The 20,597-nt window shown below is 37.6% G+C and overlaps 2 protein-coding genes across 2 annotated transcripts in view; one reads left to right on the forward strand and one right to left on the reverse strand.

The window, feature by feature from the left end:
* Window positions 1-15,187, forward strand: part of LOC121303441 (phospholipid phosphatase-related protein type 1) — a 98,938-nt gene extending 83,751 nt beyond the window's left edge. The window contains exons 5-8 of the mRNA XM_041234152.1: window positions 11,261-11,511; window positions 11,998-12,174; window positions 13,550-13,681; window positions 14,500-15,187. Coding sequence (XP_041090086.1) covers window positions 11,261-11,511; window positions 11,998-12,174; window positions 13,550-13,681; window positions 14,500-14,532 — 593 coding nt within the window. The 3' untranslated portion in view covers window positions 14,533-15,187. The remainder of the gene's footprint in view (window positions 1-11,260; window positions 11,512-11,997; window positions 12,175-13,549; window positions 13,682-14,499) is intronic.
* A 3,023-nt stretch (window positions 15,188-18,210) lies between these two features.
* Window positions 18,211-20,597, reverse strand: part of LOC121327156 (glutamate receptor ionotropic, NMDA 3A-like) — a 29,868-nt gene continuing 27,481 nt past the window's right edge. The window contains exon 9 of the mRNA XM_041271006.1: window positions 18,211-19,461. Coding sequence (XP_041126940.1) covers window positions 19,125-19,461 — 337 coding nt within the window. The 3' untranslated portion in view covers window positions 18,211-19,124. The remainder of the gene's footprint in view (window positions 19,462-20,597) is intronic.

Here is a 20,597-nt window from a genome sequence, read left to right on the forward strand (position 1 = left end):
GCTTGGTTGAGGGGAAGGAGTGATTGGCTGTGCTGGTCCTCAATCGGCAGGTGGGCGGGTCTTGACGAGTGTCCGTCCGTTTAAAAACATCCACAGGAGATGGCTTGAAGCTGTGTGTATTCGGGAGGAGAGGGTCCGCTCTGCAAGAACGACAGCTGCGCAGCCCTGAAGCTGCAAGCAGTGCTTGTGAAGGCAATGCCCAGCCAAGGCCGTATGAAACAGCAGGAGTCGTAGGAATACCGGCTCATCAGTAGGGTAGTTTAGGGGATAGTGATCCCATGTAATGTATAGTGAGGGTTACATAGTGTAGATGGTTCCTGGAGTGGGACACCTTGTTTATAAGGCTAGCGCTCGCCCTGTATGGCACCTTTTATTTGTTGTTTTTGTATTGTGTTTTATTTAGTTTTTTGTACAGCTTGCTGTATGTGTCCTCTGTGCGTTACCATGGCTGGTAACATCACATGATCACCTTTACTTTCTTTCTGTTAGTCTGAATAAATCCTGCGTGGCTGTGTCGGCTTTTCAACTTCACCTCCATGGTCTCTCTGTGTTGCTTAAACAGCAGTTACCCACACACATGACGCGAGCACCTGGTCACAGTAGCCTTATATAAACAAACATGCTGTCTTCTTGCTAAGACTCACTTTCCCATCTGTGCACCAAATGAACCTAAAAGCCATGCCTAAAAGAGGCAGAGACATTTACATTTGTGATTACTTATCCTTCTTCACATCATAGAAATGTAATGCTGGTAAACAAGTCCACTAACAAAGTGTTTTATAGTTATGTGTGAAATACTACACCTTTCCTGAGTAGTACCTATGGACTGTTGAGAAAACTACACAAAGGAGATTCTTGCAAATCTTAAACAAAAAGATTCATGTAAAAAGAGTGGTAATGTTTTACAGTAAATAATGCCAGAACACCGTGCTGTATTACAGTTGCTCTAAAAAATATAATACTGTACATAAAAAGGTAAAATGACAAAATAATTTGAACACTTTAAACAAACAACTGTTATTCTGTACATACACTGTATAATAAACACAATGCTTCAACAGAATCTTGACATGTTGTATCACAAGCCTGTTTAAATCATTCCCACAGAAAGCTGTTCACATGTTCGTACCGTACCTGCATGCAGGAGTCAGTGCTTCATTTTAAGTGGGCATCTTTTATTTGCAGAATGTCTGAAATGTATTTTCACTTGGCTCTTTTTGTGTTGGTTTTGGCAAATTTCTTTAAGAGCTAGCTTGTTGTGTGGACGTTTAGACATTATGTTCAACAATTCCACAATTCAGAATGGTTTCATTTTGCATTCATTTTTTTCATTTTAGGCAGAAGAGACTTAATCATGCTGGATTCTAGAATAGACAGGTTCTGTATTGTAGTGGGTATCACACAGTTAATTTCAATAGCATCTGGTCGAGGCTGGATTAGACAGGTTTGACTGTAACCAAGAAGACACTGATTTATCCATTGCTAGTGTAAATTACAAATTGTGTTACATGTTTCCCTTTACTTATATAGTGATGTTATTTACATTTCTATTGAAAGATCTATCTTAGTTTTAATGATATTCTTAGGGTTGGCGTACATGAAGTGCTTTGGCATTGTAGTTCATTAGCGCCATTCTTGTGATGGCTTCCCATTCTCCTGTAGCCTTTTTTCACTCAAAGTCTTTTTTCTTGTGGCAGCATTTTTCTGATTTTCAACAACACGTCTCTGTTTTCATCAGTAACATTTTGAAATCTGGTTGTCGTTTTAATTAAACTGCCAGTTTTTGTGCTGCGGTGAAGTGAGTTAAGGTGCTCACGCGACATATACATAATAAACCTTATAATCTTACAGCTGTACATAATAAGAGTAAACTCCAGGAGTTCTAATATAATCTATAAGGCTGTAAACAGCTACTATTGACTATAATAATGATTAATAACAACTTGCCAATTAAGTGTTAATGATTAGGAAAATGTAATATTCATTTTAATATAAGACGCTGATAAAATGAAAATACAAATGAAACTTTAAATGTTCACCTACCATGCTCAATCCTGGAAGAGCATTCGAATTCAGGTCATGCAGTTGCACTGTACTGACATTCGATGCTGCCAACATATTTGCCAGAAACAGACGGTTCGAGTGCTTATATATATATATATATATATATATATATATATATATATATATATATATATATATATATATATATAATTTATTTAGTCATAGGGAAAGGTTTTGACTAAAAAATAACATGCAGTCAATAAACAATAAACAACACATCCTAACAAAAAAAAAGGGAGAGAGAAAGCAACATGAATAAATCATATTTGGTAAACAGGTTGTGGGGGCGGAGGGAGTAAGAGTGTCTAATGCTTCAGAGTATGATACTCCTTGAAGCATGGAGCAAAATACAGAGCTATGTGCCGGCTTGTCTCTATCGCTTGATGTTGATGTTAAATATTCTTCGCTTATGTCTTCACTGACACACTTGCTGACATCCGATTCAATGGAAGAATTGTATGTATTTGAATTTCAATCGGAATGTGAATTCAATATTATTACTAGTACTACTTTCTCACTGAACGATTTTTGCTGGTTTACAAACACTGTTGACATTTTTGCGAAAAGCTTTATTATATGTAATTCAGTCAATATCTGGCAGAGGGTGCAAGAGACCAATACAAGTGTTACAGAAACCTAGTGTTACACTATCATGTGATCAGGGGTTTTGTAGGCTCAGTAATTCAAGTTTAACCCTTTGCGTTCCAATGTCAGACCAGGTCCGAAATTACGATTTTCCCTTTCCAGTCCAATGTCGGACCCTGTCCGACATCATCAAAAACACGTAAAGCACAGGTCTCTAGTCATTTTTTTCTCTGGAAAAAAGCTGAGAAAACCATTCAATGGCCGAGTGAGACCGATAGGAGCCAAATTAAACTGAAATAAAAAATAAAAAAATAAAAAAGGGTGTGTGAGCAATAGCCATAACAGCTGCGCCATACAGAGACAAGCAAACATAAACAAAGGAGGTAGCTACTTCCGCATCCAGCGCTCAAAGAATATCACAGATATTTGCAGTGATTTTTGAAATGTTATAGTAATAAAATAATGACTTGGATCGCATTATTGAGATAGAGCATTGCAAATAGACTACACAGAAAAGAGCCTATGTCTGCAGCTATTCAAGTATTTATATAAATCAGTTGTTAGGAAACAGAAGGCAACCTAAAACATTTAAAGAGCTCATATTAAAAATAAGTAAATAAATAAACAGAAATAAATTGTGCCAATCCTGTTAAACTCAAAACAGAATTTGTGTTTAGATCCAGACACATTGACAGAGCAAATACATGTTAGAAATGTTTTAACACTTTGCAGTCCTATGTCAGACCAGGTCCGACCTTACAATTTTCCCTTTCCAGTCCAATGTTAGCACAGCACAGGTCTCTAGTCATTTTTTTCTCCGGCAAAAGCTGAGAAAACCTTTCAATGGCTGACTGAGACTGATAGGAGCCGATTGAAACCAAAAAAAAAAAAAAAAAAAAGAAAAGGGCGTATCTCATAGCCCCATGCATTACTGATATAACACATACATAACAAAGGAGGTGGCTGCTTCTGCATCCAGCGTTCAAAGAATATCACAGACATTTGCAGAGCTTTCTGAGATGTATTGTAATAAAATGATTGCTTGGATCGCATTATTGAGTTTTGTGAGAAAACGAGTGATCAGGAGATAATTTATCAGTGTGCACGTCTATAAAGAGGTATGTGAAAAATACAGCGAACAAGGGGTGGGGCTTGGCTGTAGATACAATACTCAGTGTTTTTTTGCGATTCAATGCCTTTTGAACCTGTTTTACTCTGAAAAAAAAAATTAAACAGCGCATGTAAAATAAACAGCGCGTGTGAAAATAAATTGGACCTGATGTGCCTGACGTGCCTGACGTGCCTGACGAGCGCTGAATAAATGGACTGCAAAGGGTTAAAAGACTTATTCGCCCGTAAGGCAATTCCAGTGGTAGCCTAATTCCATGAGAGAACTGAGTCCTCAACACACGCCAAGTTCCTCCAGTCATTTCGTTATACAGAGATTAATATCTTCCCATTCTCCTGCTGTGATATTTGCAGTTTCAGAAGACTTGGATGACAAGGTTATATGTGGAGCAGGAGATGCAGAGACTAGATGACAGACAGATGGCAGATAGACTTGTCTTTGAACAGCCCATAAAATACTGCATGGAATTAATTCCAAATATCTGTATAGAGATAAATGTTATTCAACAATAAGTTACTGTAAAAGCTAGGCAGAGTCCTTCTATATTCTATGTCTCTTTTGGGGGGGGGGGGGGGGGGGGGGGGTCAGGATGTGAGTGGTGCGGTAAGGATACAATGTCCACAACAGCGTGTGTATTTACAATGGTCCTCCTTTATTTTCAGTAAACTGTCTCTTTTACCAGCAATGGCTTGAGGTCCCAAAAATGATAAACAATAAATACAGTTCCAGGGTGCAAGTGCCTGTGCTCCGTAGTGCTGTAACAGGTTGAGGTGATGTGGCAGTGCGGGCGATGTGGGTGGTTGTGCTGGCTCCGTAGTGCTGTAACAGGTTGAGGTGATGTGGCAGTGCGGGCGATGTGGGTGGTTGTGCTGGCTCCGTAGTGCTGTAACAGGTTGAGGTGATGTGGCAGTGCGGGCGTTGTGGGTGGTTGTGCTGGCTCCGTAGTGCTGTAACAGGTTGAGGTGATGTGGCAGTGCGGGCGATGTGGGTGGTTGTGCTGGCTCCGTAGTGCTGTAACAGGTTGAGGTGATGTGGCAGTGCGGGCGTTGTGGGTGGTTGTGCTGGCTCCGTAGTGCTGTAACAGGTTGAGGTGATGTGGCAGTGCGGGCGATGTGGGTGGTTGTGCTGGCTCCGTAGTGCTGTAACAGGTTGAGGTGATGTGGCAGTGCGGGTGATGTGGGTGGTTGTGCTGGCTTCGTAGTGCTGTAACAGGTTGAGGTGATGTGGCAGTGCGGGCGATGTGGGTGGTTGTGCTGGCTCCGTAGTGCTGTAACAGGCTGAGGTGATGTGGCAGTGCGGGCGATGTGGGTGGTTGTGCTGGCTCCGTAGCTTCAGCCCCTATAGTCTGCTCACAAATACCAAAACAAATTAATGCTCCGGCATCTTACTATAGCGTAAAGGGCCATACTCATATATCTGCATCCCTTTTGTACTGCTAAACTCCTCCTTGTAATCAGTATGGCACCACACTCTATCCAATCGCTGCGCACAACACAGCTGATCACAATAGAGCAGTTCAACAGTCTTACAGCTACGCCCTTTTACCAAGATGGACGACTTCCGGTTCTGTCCTACCATCAAGTCAGCCCATCGCTGTGAAGGCGCACCATCAATCTTACTTAGCGCCCTTCCAGGTGGGAGGTAGATTTGCTGTTCAGATTCATTCTCTCCTGTTCACAGGGTGGTATAAAAATACTTACTTGGCCAAGTATATCCCATTAATCTTATATTGAAAAGTTGTACAGTGAAAAACAAAGCTTTGTGGCAGGTGATTTCAAAGGATCATGACACTAATTGTGAGCTTTTCAAAGACATTGCAAATCCTCTCTACTTGGCAAACACCAAGTCGCCTGCTGTCAACTATTTATGAGGTGAAAATATAATGTTCTCTTTCATGTGTCTACTAGTCAATTCTCAGAGGCACAGTGTAGGTGGGTACTGTATAAATTATTTGCAGTGGATTTGCATTTTTTACTTTTTGAGTACAAAGTGAAAGGGGAGTAGTCCAAAAATGAATAAACGCATATGTTTTGTTTTATTCTGGTCTTTCTTACTTGTAAATGGCAATATACAGTGCCTGTAGAAAGTCTACACCCCCTTGAACTTTTTTCACATTTTGTTGTTCAGGATCATTTCTTTCAGCGTAAAGATAAAAGCAAAATCAAGTATGGAGTACTTGCCGCACATCTGTTCCTCGGATTCAGAGGGTTTTGAGGATAACTTCATGTCTGTATCAGAGCATTTTCCGACAACATCAGTCCTACAGCCAATCACCCAACCATTCTTCCCTCTATCAGACATCTCTGCAACATCCGAACAAGTGAACCCTGAGCCATACCACTACCCACCGTTCAAGGAGTTAATCCTCACCGAGCCAAAAGGCTCTGAACTCAGGATATCTCTCCTGAGTGTCTGTACTTTAAGGACTGGAATTGAACAAGCTCATGAAGACCCTCCTCAAAAGTGGCAGCAAAATTCCAGCAGTGCTCAGCTGTTCAGCAGCCCAGATCAGACAGCAGGCAGACAGTCTCAGAGCAAGCGACTCCAGCTGTCAGCTTTCACCTGATGGCTAGATGACAACTCAACAGGAACATTCTTGCATATTCAATGAAATAAAAGCATTCATGCAAACATTTGCGAATACCTTATTCTCAGTTAACACCAGACGTCGCAATTTGGATAAACGGGTGTCCAACATCGAGCCCGAGAAGTAAGGTTCCACAGGTTTCCTATTCTCCTCCATTCCTGCCATAAACGCAGCTGCTGCAACAGCTACAGTCACTTCTGGTTTTACACCAACCCAGGTATCTGCAGTAGAGCCTCTGGTCTACAACCTTGCATCTGCAACAGCGTATGGTTCCGCCGCCTCAACCACTGCACGTTGCCACTCAATATCCCCGCAGATTCGGCACAGCGTAATTGAAGGTATGGACGTTAATTTGGTTTCTCTGGACCACAGAGTAGGGGATTGCAGAGATTTGTCAGTCACGCAGAGAGCCCAAGTTATTGAAGTCTCTTTCCCAGGAGGAATTCTTCCTTGCCTTCGCTATATTTAGAGATGTGTTATGTTCTGTATACCTGAACCGCAGGCAAGAACTGGATTCTTATGAAGTCTACGTCATGGAGCTGTCTGCCAGGTAAGGAGGGACCATGTTTTTTGACTATCACAAATTCTTTTCAGCAAAAGCACCCGCTATTTTGGCATCAGATAACCACATCATTGACTGGGCACAGCCTGATTTAGACCTATTCACAGGATTTTCAGTGGCCTAAGAGCCAACGCATGCAGGGTCTGCGATTCCACCGGCCACTCACTCTCTCTGCCCTAAAGCTGCTATGGCATCAACTTCCAGATCAGCAGCAGTCTGCATCGCTCCCCTATCTCTAACAGAATCTCTATCCCCAACTCCATCCATTCTTCTGCCCCATCTGAGCAATCTACAAGAGAAGACAGGTTCAGGAAAAGAATCAGATACGCAGGAGGAAAGCAAATGTGCAATAATTTCAATTTCGGTATCTGCTTGAGGAGCCAATGCAAAAATATTCATGTGTGCAGTTTCTGCAGGGACGCACATTCAAACGTCATCTGCCCAGTAGCCCCAAAGTGACTTTCTTCAACACTGATAGTCTCCACTCATATAAATATTCCCAAATTGATTAAATATTCGTCAACTATTTACTTGACAGACTACAAAACGGGTTTTCAACCAGACTCAGTCAAATCCCTCCTTCCTCCTTTCAAAACAAAAACATCAGCTACTCAAAAAAAGATTTAAAAAGGTTTTATGGTCGGGTCATTTGCAGCTCCCCCGTTTTCCAATATTCAGGATTAACCCCATCGGCACTAGAAAAAAGTCAGGAAAAAAGCGTCTCTTCATTGACTTGTCAGCACCAAGGGGATCAAGCATCAGTAGCATCAACTCACTCATTCCTCACAATCAATTTTCTCTACAGTACATTACCATATTGGACGCATTTCATTCAAATAAATTGGCAGGTCATGGCTTCTAGTTAGCAAAAGCAGATATATGTGACTTATTTAAGGTAATGCCAATCCATCCTTCTCTTCGTCACCTGTTTGGGATATGCTGGGAGGATAAATTCTATTTTTCTATGCAGTTAACTTTCGCCCCAAAATATTTGATACTCTGTCAGAGGCATTATGCTGGATACTTCTCTGTTCATACCATGTTCCATTTCTGCTCCACCTACTCAATGATTTTCTCTTGATATCTACTCCCTCAGATCCACCAGCAGAAGCGATAACCAGTTTTAAAAGTTTATTTTCAGAGGTTGACGTCCCGCTTTCAGAAGAAAAAACAATTGTACCCCTTCATTCACTGGTATTTCAAAGAATCATACTGAACACAGAAAAGCCAGCCTCCTCTAGGTATTCATTGCAGTGATCTCATGCTCAGCCTAGATTCACACTTTATCCTCTTCCTGCACATTTCCAAAACAGATCAGCTTCAGCAAGGTCAATTTATTCATCTATCAAAAATTGACTCTCCTCTATGCCCATATAATTCTATGCAGAAATATATCGAAGAACGCAAATTTATTTCAAATTCTGACCCCCTGTTCATCAATTCAAGCCGGACTGTTATATCCAGACATTGGTTCACATCTCATCTGTCTACGTTGGTTACCAAAGCAGGACTTCCGCCTCAATTCTACACTCCTCATTCATTCAGAATTGTGGCAGCCACATGAGCAGCAAGAACAAACATTAACCACCATCTAATTAAAAATGTGGGGCACTGGACCTCATCATCAGTTGAATCATACATACGTTCTTCCCTATCTGAGATATCTTCTGCACATTAGTCTATTGCTAGCATGTCTGGAGTGGTGACAACCCTTCCGCTTGGGCCACCAAAGGTTTCCCCCTAAAAAGAAGGGTTTTTTTTTTTCGTTCCCACTGAGTGGATGGTCTTCACATAGTCAGTAGGGAGCCAGTTAATAACCTTCTTTGTTGTGATAAATGCTTGCTTTCTTCTTTCTTTCTCTTTCTTTCTTTCTTTCTTTGTAAATGCATTGTCAGTTCTTTTGCTTGTCTGCACATATAGGAATCTTTAGTGGGGAGCCGGGGGTCCATTCTTTTTTGGGTTAGTGATCTCACTTTCTCCAACCCTTGGTTAAGCTCTGCTTCCTTTACCTCAACAGGAAGGTTCTCCATGAGTCAGAGGGGACCCCCGACCAAACCCAATCTTTTAACATCTCATGATCTATCTCGCAATCTGAGTGGCTAAGCTTATTCTTGCTAAACCTCGCTGTTGGAGCTCTCCCTACATAACACAAGGCTCTCTTCTCGTTTCAGGTTCTCTGGGGGTGCGTCTCTGTCACAGCTTTGGAAGTCTATAATTCACCTCATTGAGGGCAGCTCATGACAATAGAAAGAAAACAGTTATAACAGTTATCTGCAATAAATACACCCGATGTTTAATATATAAATTATGATTGTGTTATTATATACTGTTATTCTAACAGCTTCAGTATTGTTATGGCGTTAGTGATTTGAAGAAAAAAAAACACCACAGCAGTTTTCACTCTTGGAATCTGGTAACCCTAAACTACACTGGCAGTATGAAAAATTGAAGCTCTGATAAAAATTTTGTTAGACAGCAAAATCCAAGCTGAACGGGACAAAACTTACAAAAATAGTAAAATATGTTCAGTCTTTTTCTCAAATTACTTTGCGTAAATTACTGCAGTATCCTCCCTCAAAACACTACCCCGCAAAATATGTCCGTGTTTGCCGTGGTTGTGTGGCACCCCGTTTTTAGTTGCTACCTTTGTTCAAGCTCCATATCTAGCCGTCCTGGTCGACTTTGATTCATGGTTGTAAAATAAATTAAAAGTAGACATTCTAAGCTTTCTGTAGGTTTAGGCCCTAGTAATTTGGACATACGGAAAGGTGAAAAAATCCTTCCTTTACTTTGAGATTTCAAAACCTAAAACAATCAGGGCTAAACTAAGATTAGCAATATTTGCTGCTAAAACTGTCTGTAATGCATCACCATTTAAACCAAGAACCAACCATGCTCGTGTTTTTAGTTATATGGGTGGAAATGTCCGTGCCTGGAAAATTGGCAAGCGTGTCATTTTACAATGGGAATGTAGCCAGAGGACGTAGCGAGCTTCACCCAATGCTCTCTCTATAACACAGGCTTTTTAACCTAAAAATGATGATTGCAAGACAGGAATAATATTTTCTTAATAGACTAATCACATCACATTTTAAACAAGACTTTAACAATTGTGTTTTGATATATGTAAACAAAATCCATGCCCTTAAAATGCAGTAAGGACTTGCAGAACTGCTCTGCTCGTTCCATGCCGTTCTTGCCCACAGTGAGAGGTGTGTTTTTGGGAGGCTTGCTTGTACACTTAATACTTCTGATCTTTTAATTTAAAACCACCATCTAGATTAGAATATATATTTTTATTGGTAAAGTATTGATCTATTTGTAAACATATTATATATTTTTTTAATTACTAAGGCTCAAAATCAGTATAGGGTGAAACTCAAATTCAAGATGGTCACCAGGCAGAAAAAGTAGCTGAATTTGACGCATTAAAATACATTTTTACATGACTAAAAAACATTTGGGTGGCAGTTTGATTTCAGATATGTTTAAGTTAGTTAAAAACAAGACCAAGATGCCTTCCGAGATACTCTAAACTTGCAAACTGATTTGTTTGTGAACACAAACAAACTTGGTCCTGAAAAAGTTGGCTAGAAACCAAAAAAACTAACTTTAGTTTGCAATCAAACGAACTTGGTCCCTTGGCTTACAGATAAGTGTGAACAGCAAGCAAATTGATGCATTGTTTCAAAGTAAACGAACCAGACTGAAACGGAACCCATTGTGAAGCCTTCATTAATTTTGTCATTAATTCATCTTAGCATGTAAAATAATAATTATTTAGTTCCTACAAAAATGTACTGCAATATTACTGCAGTTGTTATACAGCAGGTATGGTATTTTACAATAGTTCAAATACTGCAGTGCTTTTTTAAAAAGGGGAATCTTACTCTGTGTCTTTATGAATTTATGGAATTTTAACTGCCTATTGCCTATTTTCTCCTAAAAATGAGATGCATCATCCCAATGCAGGTAATTCTTGTAAAACTATTTTTAGTAAAAAAATAAATACATTTGAATACCCTAACTGTCACAATACACCATTGTTGTTGGTTGTGTGTTTTTGTTTTTTGGGGTTTTTTTTATTTTTTTTTTTTACAACATTTTATTAAGATTATGAAGTTATGAAAGTTGAATTATTTTCTGAATTGGAAAATGTAAAAGAGGATGTTCTAAAATATATATATATATATATATATATATATATATATATATATATATATATATATATATATATACTGTAAATACATCTATTAACTCAGCTCTTATACACAAATTAAAACACTATGTTGTGTTACTTAACTTCAGTCTTTCATGTACTTTGCTTCTGCAGGTGTATTTGCTTTTGGACTATTTGCTACTGACATATTTGTGAATGCTGGCCAAGTTGTAACTGGGAATTTGGCACCATACTTTTTAAGCATTTGTAAGCCAAATTACACCGGAACAGAATGCCGCTTTAATCATCAGTTTATCTCCAATGGAAACATCTGCACTGGTAACCAAGGGGTGGTTGAAAAGGCCAGAAGATCATTCCCTTCAAAAGATGCATCTTTAAGTGTTTACTCTGCAGTATATGTGACAGTAAGAATGCTTTGCTATTCATAAGCACAAGACACTTGAGAATTGTTCATGTGATCCTTTGTTTTTATTTCATTTTTTAAATTAATTAATGTAAATATGAATGAGTGAGATATATTGTAATAGTTATATTTTATATCCTATAGCTTTAATTGAATATATTGTTTGCATTCATTCATTGTTTTAATTTAGGAATGTTCTATGTATGAAAACATATAGTCCTGGAAAAATGTTTGAATCAAATAAAAGAAAACCTGGAAAGGTGAATGGACTTGCGTGACAGAACCTTATGTTGCTGATTCCAAATATATTGCAGAATATATTCTTGACCCACTAGACCTATTTGTGATTGAGAACTAGGTTAGGCCATTAGTGAAAATTGTAGATAATGGCAATGCCTAAGGCTAACTTGACCACAAACAAAAACACTGGAGCATTATAATTCAAATGTGATAAGTGGCCCCGTTAAATGTGTTTTTTTCATTTCAGATGTACATCACAAGCACTATAAAAACAAAAAGCAGTCGACTGGCCAAACCGGTCCTTTGTCTTGGAACCCTCTGTGCTGCATTCCTGACAGGACTCAACAGGGTGTCTGAATATCGAAATCACTGTTCTGATGTGATAGCCGGATTCATTCTGGGAAGTGCAGTGGCTTTGTTCTTGGTAAGCACAAGTTTCAAATTATTTAATTGATGATTAAGCACCAAGAAAACTATCTGCGGAGCATGGAAGGATATTGCTACTACTCCTGAACACTTTATTATTTGATATACAGGCTGAAAACAAACCGTGTTGTTGTTAGTAGTCACTTTTCTTATAGCACACAATATCATACATACGATATGTAGGTATTCCAGTTAATGTATAGATTTTTCATTTGCCATTATTAAATAAAAGTAATTGGAGGTTACAAAGGAAGTGAGGCATACAGACGGCAGTTGGATAAACAGAATGCTAAAGAAGGTCCTTAAGCCACAAATGATGAAGTATGACCAAATAATTTACTGGAACGTGTATAGTCAAGTGAATTTACAAATGTTCATTCCTTGTGAGTGACGTTCATATAGTTTTACTTTGTTTTAGTCTCAATCCTAAAATTGTAGGAGATGCTCAACTTTTGGCCATAGCTGTAACGTGGTATACATTGTAACTCATTATAATTATATGTTCTATCTATGAGCCTTCTTTATTACAGCAACAAATAACACATAGGCTGCGTTCCTAAATTCAACGCTGAGAAGCAACAACTCTTAAAATCGTTCCTATGCTCACCATTGAGACTAGTGACGCTCAGCGTTGGTTCAATGCTGACTCAACAAACTGATCAACTCTCAGAGCTGCTGAGCTGCTCAGCAGAAAGATGGTGACACCCACAACCACGATCAAGCGGCTATATAAAAATTATGAATGGGATTTAAATGTAGATACTGATACCTCAATTCGCCTTCAGAACGATAATTCTTAATACACACACACACACACACACACACACACATATATATGTGTGTGTGTAAATTATTGTATAACAAATAAAACGCAGCAAATATGATAACGTAACTACAACCTATTTAAAATATATATATATATATATATATATATAGATATAAATAGATAGATAGATAGATAGATAGATAGATAGATAGATAGATGTAGATTTTACAAATTAATACAGCATTAATACAAACTTGTATTTAAGATTTTGTAATTTTCTTTTTAGATTCTGAAGCTGCAGGTCGATATGCAGAAATGCTCATTTTAAATTTTACTGTTTAGTTTAGGAATACAATGAAGCATTCCTAAATACCCGGAAGTGTTGTGACAATAGTGATGTTTTTGTTGGGTCAACACTCAACAGTACCGTTGAATTTAGGTACTCACGCATAATAACATAATGTAGCAACTCTGTAGCTTTAAAATTAGAACTTTTGAAAGTTGTAAACATAAACAACAGTTTAGGGTTAAAGAAATAACCAAAATAGGCTTTTTACTGCTTGTTTATATTTACGGTGGATGTTTAGACAAGGCTGTTTGTTTGCAGGGAATCTGCGTGGTTCACAACTTTAAAGGAGTCCATGGAACCCCCACAAAACAGAAATCAGAGGACTACCGTGGGCTGCCACTGATGACATTCCCTCGGGTGGAGAGCCCCTTGGAAACACTGAGTGCACAGGTATCATATGAAATCCCTCTATGACTACCAAGGCAGTCCTGTTGCATTCATGCATTTGTACTTCTGTAATAAGATCCCAGCGTTCACCTTGGTAATAAGATACCATTGTGCATACACTGGAGAGACGCAGGTATATCTGACAACTGCATTCAGGAGTAAAATTATTCTGTTTGCTCAGGACACTTTTATTTAAAATATTGCCCAAAAAACTGTAATTTTGGAGAGCATGATTCTAACTGAATTTAATTCATTTTCAAAACCCTTTTGTAGCAGTGTGACTTTATTGTAACAACACCTTACAGAAGCATCTCTAACAAATGCAATATCCATTTTATATCTTAATAATTTATTAGACTCAATGTTTTTTTTTTTTTTTTTTTTTTTTTTACATGTATAATACCAATACTGTGTAAGTTTATTAAAATTAATGAGTAATATGTGTCTTTTACTAGTTCTGTAGGCTAATATTTTAAAGTACTGTGTGAAAGAGGGAGAGAAGTAACTGGCTCACCTGCTCTGTTTAAGAATACAAAGTTGGCTACAGTACTTTTCTGTTTGTTAGTTTTTTTTTTTTGTAACAATTAACTAGTACTGTTGTCTTTTTTACTTTTCATAGAAGACTAAATAAATGTTTGAATCTTCAGGTATTAGAAACATGTATTTCTCAGCATGCATAATCATGCAGCATAATGACGCTTATGTACTTTGTCAATTCATGCTTTACTGTACTACAGCTGTTACACTCCATCCTGGACAAGTCTAAAAGTATTACTCCCTACTTTCTAAAACTGACATTTCCTAAATATTTTGTCTTGTAGAACCACTCTGCATCAATGACGGAAGTGACATGACTCAGAGGGCAACATCAAGTTATTTATTCTTCACCTCAACACCTCTAGGCACACAATTGTTTTGTACTCGGTGTCAAAATGTAAAAAAAGAACAGTATTATGTTGTACCTAGTTAGAAGCTGATGTTTTTGTACATTTTGTATAAAAAAGTGATGTAGCTTACCCTGATTGTCAGCTTTGAACAATTACACGTCAGGATCTAGTCATTCCTTTCATGTTTTACAAGGTATAATGTTATTTAAATATTGATGTTGTTGTGTGGTATTTGTGCAAGATAATTTTTTTTTTTTTTTCTGCTTTCTGTAAAATTTGGACAAAGGTCAACTTTTGAAGCTTTTTGCTCCCTCTCTAGAATATTGAATACTCTGCCTGCAAGTTTTACAGGAATGTTTTAGTATTCTTGTATTTTTAGAAAAAAAATCTGCATCACATTACTGTCCTTTTCTTTTTTTTACTTGCCCTTTATTCAGCATCAGAGTAAACCAACTTGTTTCAATAGCAAAACAAAACATGTTTGTATGTTTTCTTTGAAGTTTCAGTCGTTTAATTTGCTCTTAAAAGCTGTATATTTTTGCTGATTTTTAATTGTCCTCAGAAATAAATAGAAACTGTAGTTACATTTTAAAATGTGTGTTTGTAAAGGAGACTAGATTACAGATTAAACCAAATGTCACTGGCTGATTATTTAAATAGGTTTATATAAGAATAGGAGGTCATGTAAAAGGTCTTGTTTTTTTATGATGACAAAGGAAAACATCAGTAATTTGTATATTAAAGTGATGTGTTTGTTCTTTTTAAAAAACAAACATAAAAGAGCACCGCTGGGATTATTAGTTAAAATGTTTTTTTTTTTTTTTGCTTTGAACTGTTTTAAATGTATTTATTTTTATTACATCAGGTACAGGAATAATTGTCAGAACGTGAATCGGAATCTGATTCTAGTTTTCGTGTATATAGCATTATCAGAATGAAGTGCAATAGAAGTTCCAGCAAATTGGAGGAGCTGAACCCTATTGCACAATGAATAGGTTTAATAATGTTCCAGTGACAAACCTTAATACCCTATTCACACTAGTAAATAATGCATGATCAGCATGCATTAAAACCATGTTATTGCCGTTCACTTCATTCACAATTACATTTTCTAAATGAGATGATCACACGTTATTTAGGTATTGTGAACTGAGCGTAAGTCGGCTCAAAACAAACACAAAAGATGAGTGATAAATTGTATTGGGGGGGACTGGTCAAAAGTAAACACAGAAAAGTTTAAGCAATTCTATTACTAAACTAAACTCCTCAAAGCATTTTCTTAATTCTTAAAAATTAAGAATTTGTTATCTGAAAAATAAATAGCGCACATAACTTCTCAGAATAGTTGCAAATATAATTCTGTAAAAAGTAAAAAAACAAAAACAAAAAAAAAAACACCTGTTAAAATATAATTTGAAGCTTCTTACCACAATAACTTACCTGGTTGCTTTCAAAGAACTTACATTTATTGATTATTTGTTGTCAAATGAACAGGTGCAATTTAAAGATAAAACACTTTGAAAACAAACATGTCAGTGACATTCTTTACTAATGCCATATACACATATTGTGTAATCGACATGTTTAAAATCAATATTACTTAAGATAACTGATATTTCCTACCTATACCCTAGTCAGTGATCGATTCTTGCAACTTATCTTTCTTAACTTCAAGAAATCACTTTGACATTATCTTGGAAGAATTGTTTTCATGAATTGGATGCTCCAAATGTGTTTCTCCACACGTGGTCAGTTGTTCTCGTCTTCGGACGTGTTACAGTTGATACAGTGCACATCATACATAGGATGCGAATTAGATGGTTTTGTTATTGGTTCGCCACAGGATGCCTGATGCTGTCAATGGTAATGTGCTTACATGGACACTAGAGGGCATTGAGTATACGCGCATGGTATTTGGTCTCTTTACATCACCACATCTTGAATGTGGAAATAAATCAACTAGTTTTTTTTTTTCTCTTTATTGTTTTACCAAAATACATTGAATTCCTACATCATTGCAGATTTACAGTTTACAGTTTTGCAATTCATTTACCAGTACGACTGATTAGTGACATAACCTTTTAATCAATATTTAAATCCATTGGCAAAACAGATTAAAATAGTAAGCATAAGCATTACTGCTCTTTTCTTCCAAACCTTAGTGAAGCAAGAAAATAACAGTAGCAAGTTGTGTGGACAAGGCATTTGCTTTGCAATACAAGAAAACTAGTTGCTTTCATTGGTACAGGCAGCTGGGCAAATTATACTGAACAGCTTTACTTCAGAAAAGGTAGACAAAGCATAGATGACAGTATAAATTTAAAGAAGTCACAGATTGAACACAGTCATAAAAAATAAAATTATACCAATATGACCTTCAAAAGTAGGCGTTTAAGTGTACACAGCCAAAAACAACATTATGTTAACATGGGACAGGCTTGCTAATACTGACGTTCATATCACAGGTCCCTGGAAAAAAGTACTGCTAAAAACATTGTTAACATGATATTAAAGTGTTTTAAATAGGCTAAACATGTGCCCAAAACAACATTGTGTTTGAAAGGGGTGACTACTCAAGTACTCGATTTCAACCCGAGTATGTGACTGCTGATGCTATTTAAAACACTCTGTGCTCCAGGCTTGCAAAACGCCTTTAGCAATACAAAGCAGTGCTAGATTGCTTTGACTTTAAAATCTTTTTTTTTTTTTCAAGACTTTTAACAGTTACACAAAAAGTCACAAAAGTATTAATGGCTAAAAATCACTTCTAAAACTTAAATATGTCCAAAACATTTGTTATTAGCAGGTATCAACACCATAAAGATGGATTATGACAACTTAAGGAATTGCAAACTCTGCTTCTGGTAGATCCTTGCAAACTATATATTCGTTTCTGAAGAGGAGAGCATTAAAAAAAATAGCTCCAGTGCTTAAAACAAACAAACAAAAAAAACTTATAGATGTCAAACAATAACCAATGTGGTTCAGAGACCATTTTGACAAAAATGTTTAGGCATTGAAATTGATGTGAAATGAAATGTATTTACATGGACTTTTAAAATTCGTGGTTATTTTAAAAAGTTTACTGCATTAACTTCCGTCCAAAATTATCAACATTTTCTTAAAGCGGACAAAGCGTGTGCTGAGGGGGTTGAAGGCAATGTATGCTTTTTGACTAAAAAAATAAAAATAAAAAAAATGAAATTTTTATTTAGCTTGAAATATTAACATACCTTCCTGCAAAAGTACAACAGACACTAGAGGTTTCATTTTTTTCACAGTTCATGGTATTTTACTTAAGTGCTTTTTGTATGGTCTTAACATGATTCACTGGACATGATCGAGGGCTGCATGAAGGAAGAGACATTGTGAATTGGTAATAGAAGATATGTACTTATAACTTAGAGAAGAGTAAGAAGATTCCCCTTGGATCGCGGAGAGCCACCCTCGCGGAGGTGAGACCGAACCCTTCAGTCTCCAAGGCTGGAAAGCAACCAATACTTCCCCCAAGAGGATCTAGAGGAGAGAAATTGGAAGGTGACAGCGATAGATAAATTTGGCCAGGGGTCTCCCTTGAGCCCCAGAGAACCTTCCTCGTGGAGGACGAAACCAGAGGCAGATGGGCTTCTATGGTTGGGAAGAGTTTCACTTACCTGCAAGAGGGAGACTGTTGCAGTGGAGAACCCCAGCTGCAGAGGTGGAGTTGCCGGATAGAAGAGGAAGGCATAGTGGGGGAGGTTGGTGGAAAACAAAAAGCACAAGACATCAAACTCACGGCTTGGGGTTTAAATAGGGGATGAGCAGATGTTATTGGTAGGAAGGAAGTAGGGGGAGGAGCCCTCGCTCATGCCTCCCAAATAACAAAAGTTTATAAAAATAGGCATCATTGTAAGTGCTTTTGATACCTGTGGGTTGTGCTCCATTTTATCAGACATTTAAATAGCATGCATATTTTGGGCACTGATTTACTCCTGATTAATTCCATATCGTAACAATTAAACTATATAAATAAAAAAAATGGACTCTAAAATCAGGGTGCAACTGGAAATGTCTCGTCAGATTCACACAAACCAATAAAACAACAACAGTGCCTTTCATTATGAAAAGACACAGCCAAGCACATCAGTATCCTAGCAATTCTGGATTAACAGCTGGACCACATCTTTATATCCAACTTAACAAGGGACTGAAAAAACATTTCTGTTTATGATGGAGGCACAGTTACTGTAACTTCAGCTTCACAGGCATCCTTTTTGTGGGTGGTGGTGCCCACATTCGCTTACGTACTGCAATGCACGCATACATACTGGAGGAAACAAAATGTGCATCGTAGCTTGACGCTTTCAACTGGGTAGTCATCAAAGCTGCATTTCCTGTACTACCCAAAAATACCAAAAGTCTGTGATTAAAACAACAAGACGTGTTCGAAACTTGAGTGGGCATTTAGACTCAAGTTTCTAAAACAGAGTGCCTACAGAAGACCTTTTATGTTGGGCTAAATTCAACCATAGTTTGTTTTCACAACTCCTTAAAAGTGCATTCCATATTCATGTGCTAATCTAGGATTCTGTGATCTTATTTATCCGCTGGTAATCCTCCAGTTCATTTTTTCTGTTCATAGCCAGCTGGAGCTCTTGTTTAATGAGCTGGATCTGTTTCTCCAGTTCTGTCAGCTCCTGAATCACTGAGTTCCTTGCCATGCTCAAGGAGTCTGTTCGTCCGTTTGAGGTGGGTGAAGCAGGGATCACTCTCCTCACCTGAGGGAGAGGGATGTCTTTATATTGTTTAAATTCAAAGTCATTGTGCCTGTTTTCTCGAAATGGAAACTTCCTTCTGTTGCAGTTTGTGTTCCCTGCAGTATTCCACACAGCTTGTTGGTTATTTCCAACATTGCACCTTAAAAATAAAATCAAGAAATACAATTGGACAATCAAATGGACTGGTTTTATTTATATTAGAGACCAGGGTTGCCAAAGGCTCCAGAATTTACAGACACTTTAAGCCAGGTCAGGTTTTTTACCTTGCCACTAAACTACAAATGAATTGATGTTAAATCAACAAGTAAACAGGGTGTGAATTGCGTGAGTGGTTTCAATAAATGTGTTCAGTTGTTTCATTGTGGTGGCAATTCTATCCAGAGAGCATCATACCATGTATTCAAATCATATTGCTTGAAATGTTATATGGTAAACAATATGTATCAAAATAGTGCAATTCCGTTGTTATAGAGAATTCTGCACTCGCCCGCACTCTTTCTCGTTTAACCTTGGGGTTAAGTTTCTATTAATCTAATACTTATTTCTTCTTCGTACAGTCCGGCCCCAGACAAATATAGCAAATCAGCAAGCTATATACGTCTGATTGATGGAACCGATCCTCGCAGGAAGCAATTCCTGCCCCAAGACAGCTGTGTACTTTTAGTAATAGTTAGCAAAACAATTACATTCTTTTAGCGACAGATCCCACAGTTTACACTCTCATTACATGCTCAATAAAATCAATTAATCTGCTGTTAGCGAGGCGAGTTAAAAGACCTGACCTGGCTTAGTGTTTGTAAATTCTTGAGGCAGTTGGCAGCCCTGCTAGAGACAGGCAGTTGATTTTTAATAATGTATTTTGACAATATAAGGTTTGACTCTATTTTTTAAACAAGGAGACTAGCAAAACAAAAACAAACAAAAAAATATTGGGTTTAGGAAGAAGCAGTGTTTACTAGCTTTATAATATTTACATTGTTTTTTCTAATTGTCAAAATTGAGGCAACATTTGTACTGGTGCCAGAATTATTGTCTAGCGGCCTTTTAATTTTCTGCTCCAGTACTGGCTAAATGTAGTATTCAATACCACCCTGGCTGCTAAATCAGGGAAACTTATACCAGACAATGATATATGACCAGCTGTTGACCTAACTGCAAGGTTTTCACTAGGAAAAAAAACTTGAAAGCTACCCAGGAGTAACCAAAGAAACCAAACAAAAAACAACTCTTTAAGCTCTGTCACAGTCAAAAGTGGTGCTATTACAATAAAAGCAA

The sequence above is a fragment of the Polyodon spathula genome, chromosome 2 (assembly GCF_017654505.1).
Source record: "Polyodon spathula isolate WHYD16114869_AA chromosome 2, ASM1765450v1, whole genome shotgun sequence".
Taxonomy (NCBI): domain Eukaryota; kingdom Metazoa; phylum Chordata; class Actinopteri; order Acipenseriformes; family Polyodontidae; genus Polyodon; species Polyodon spathula.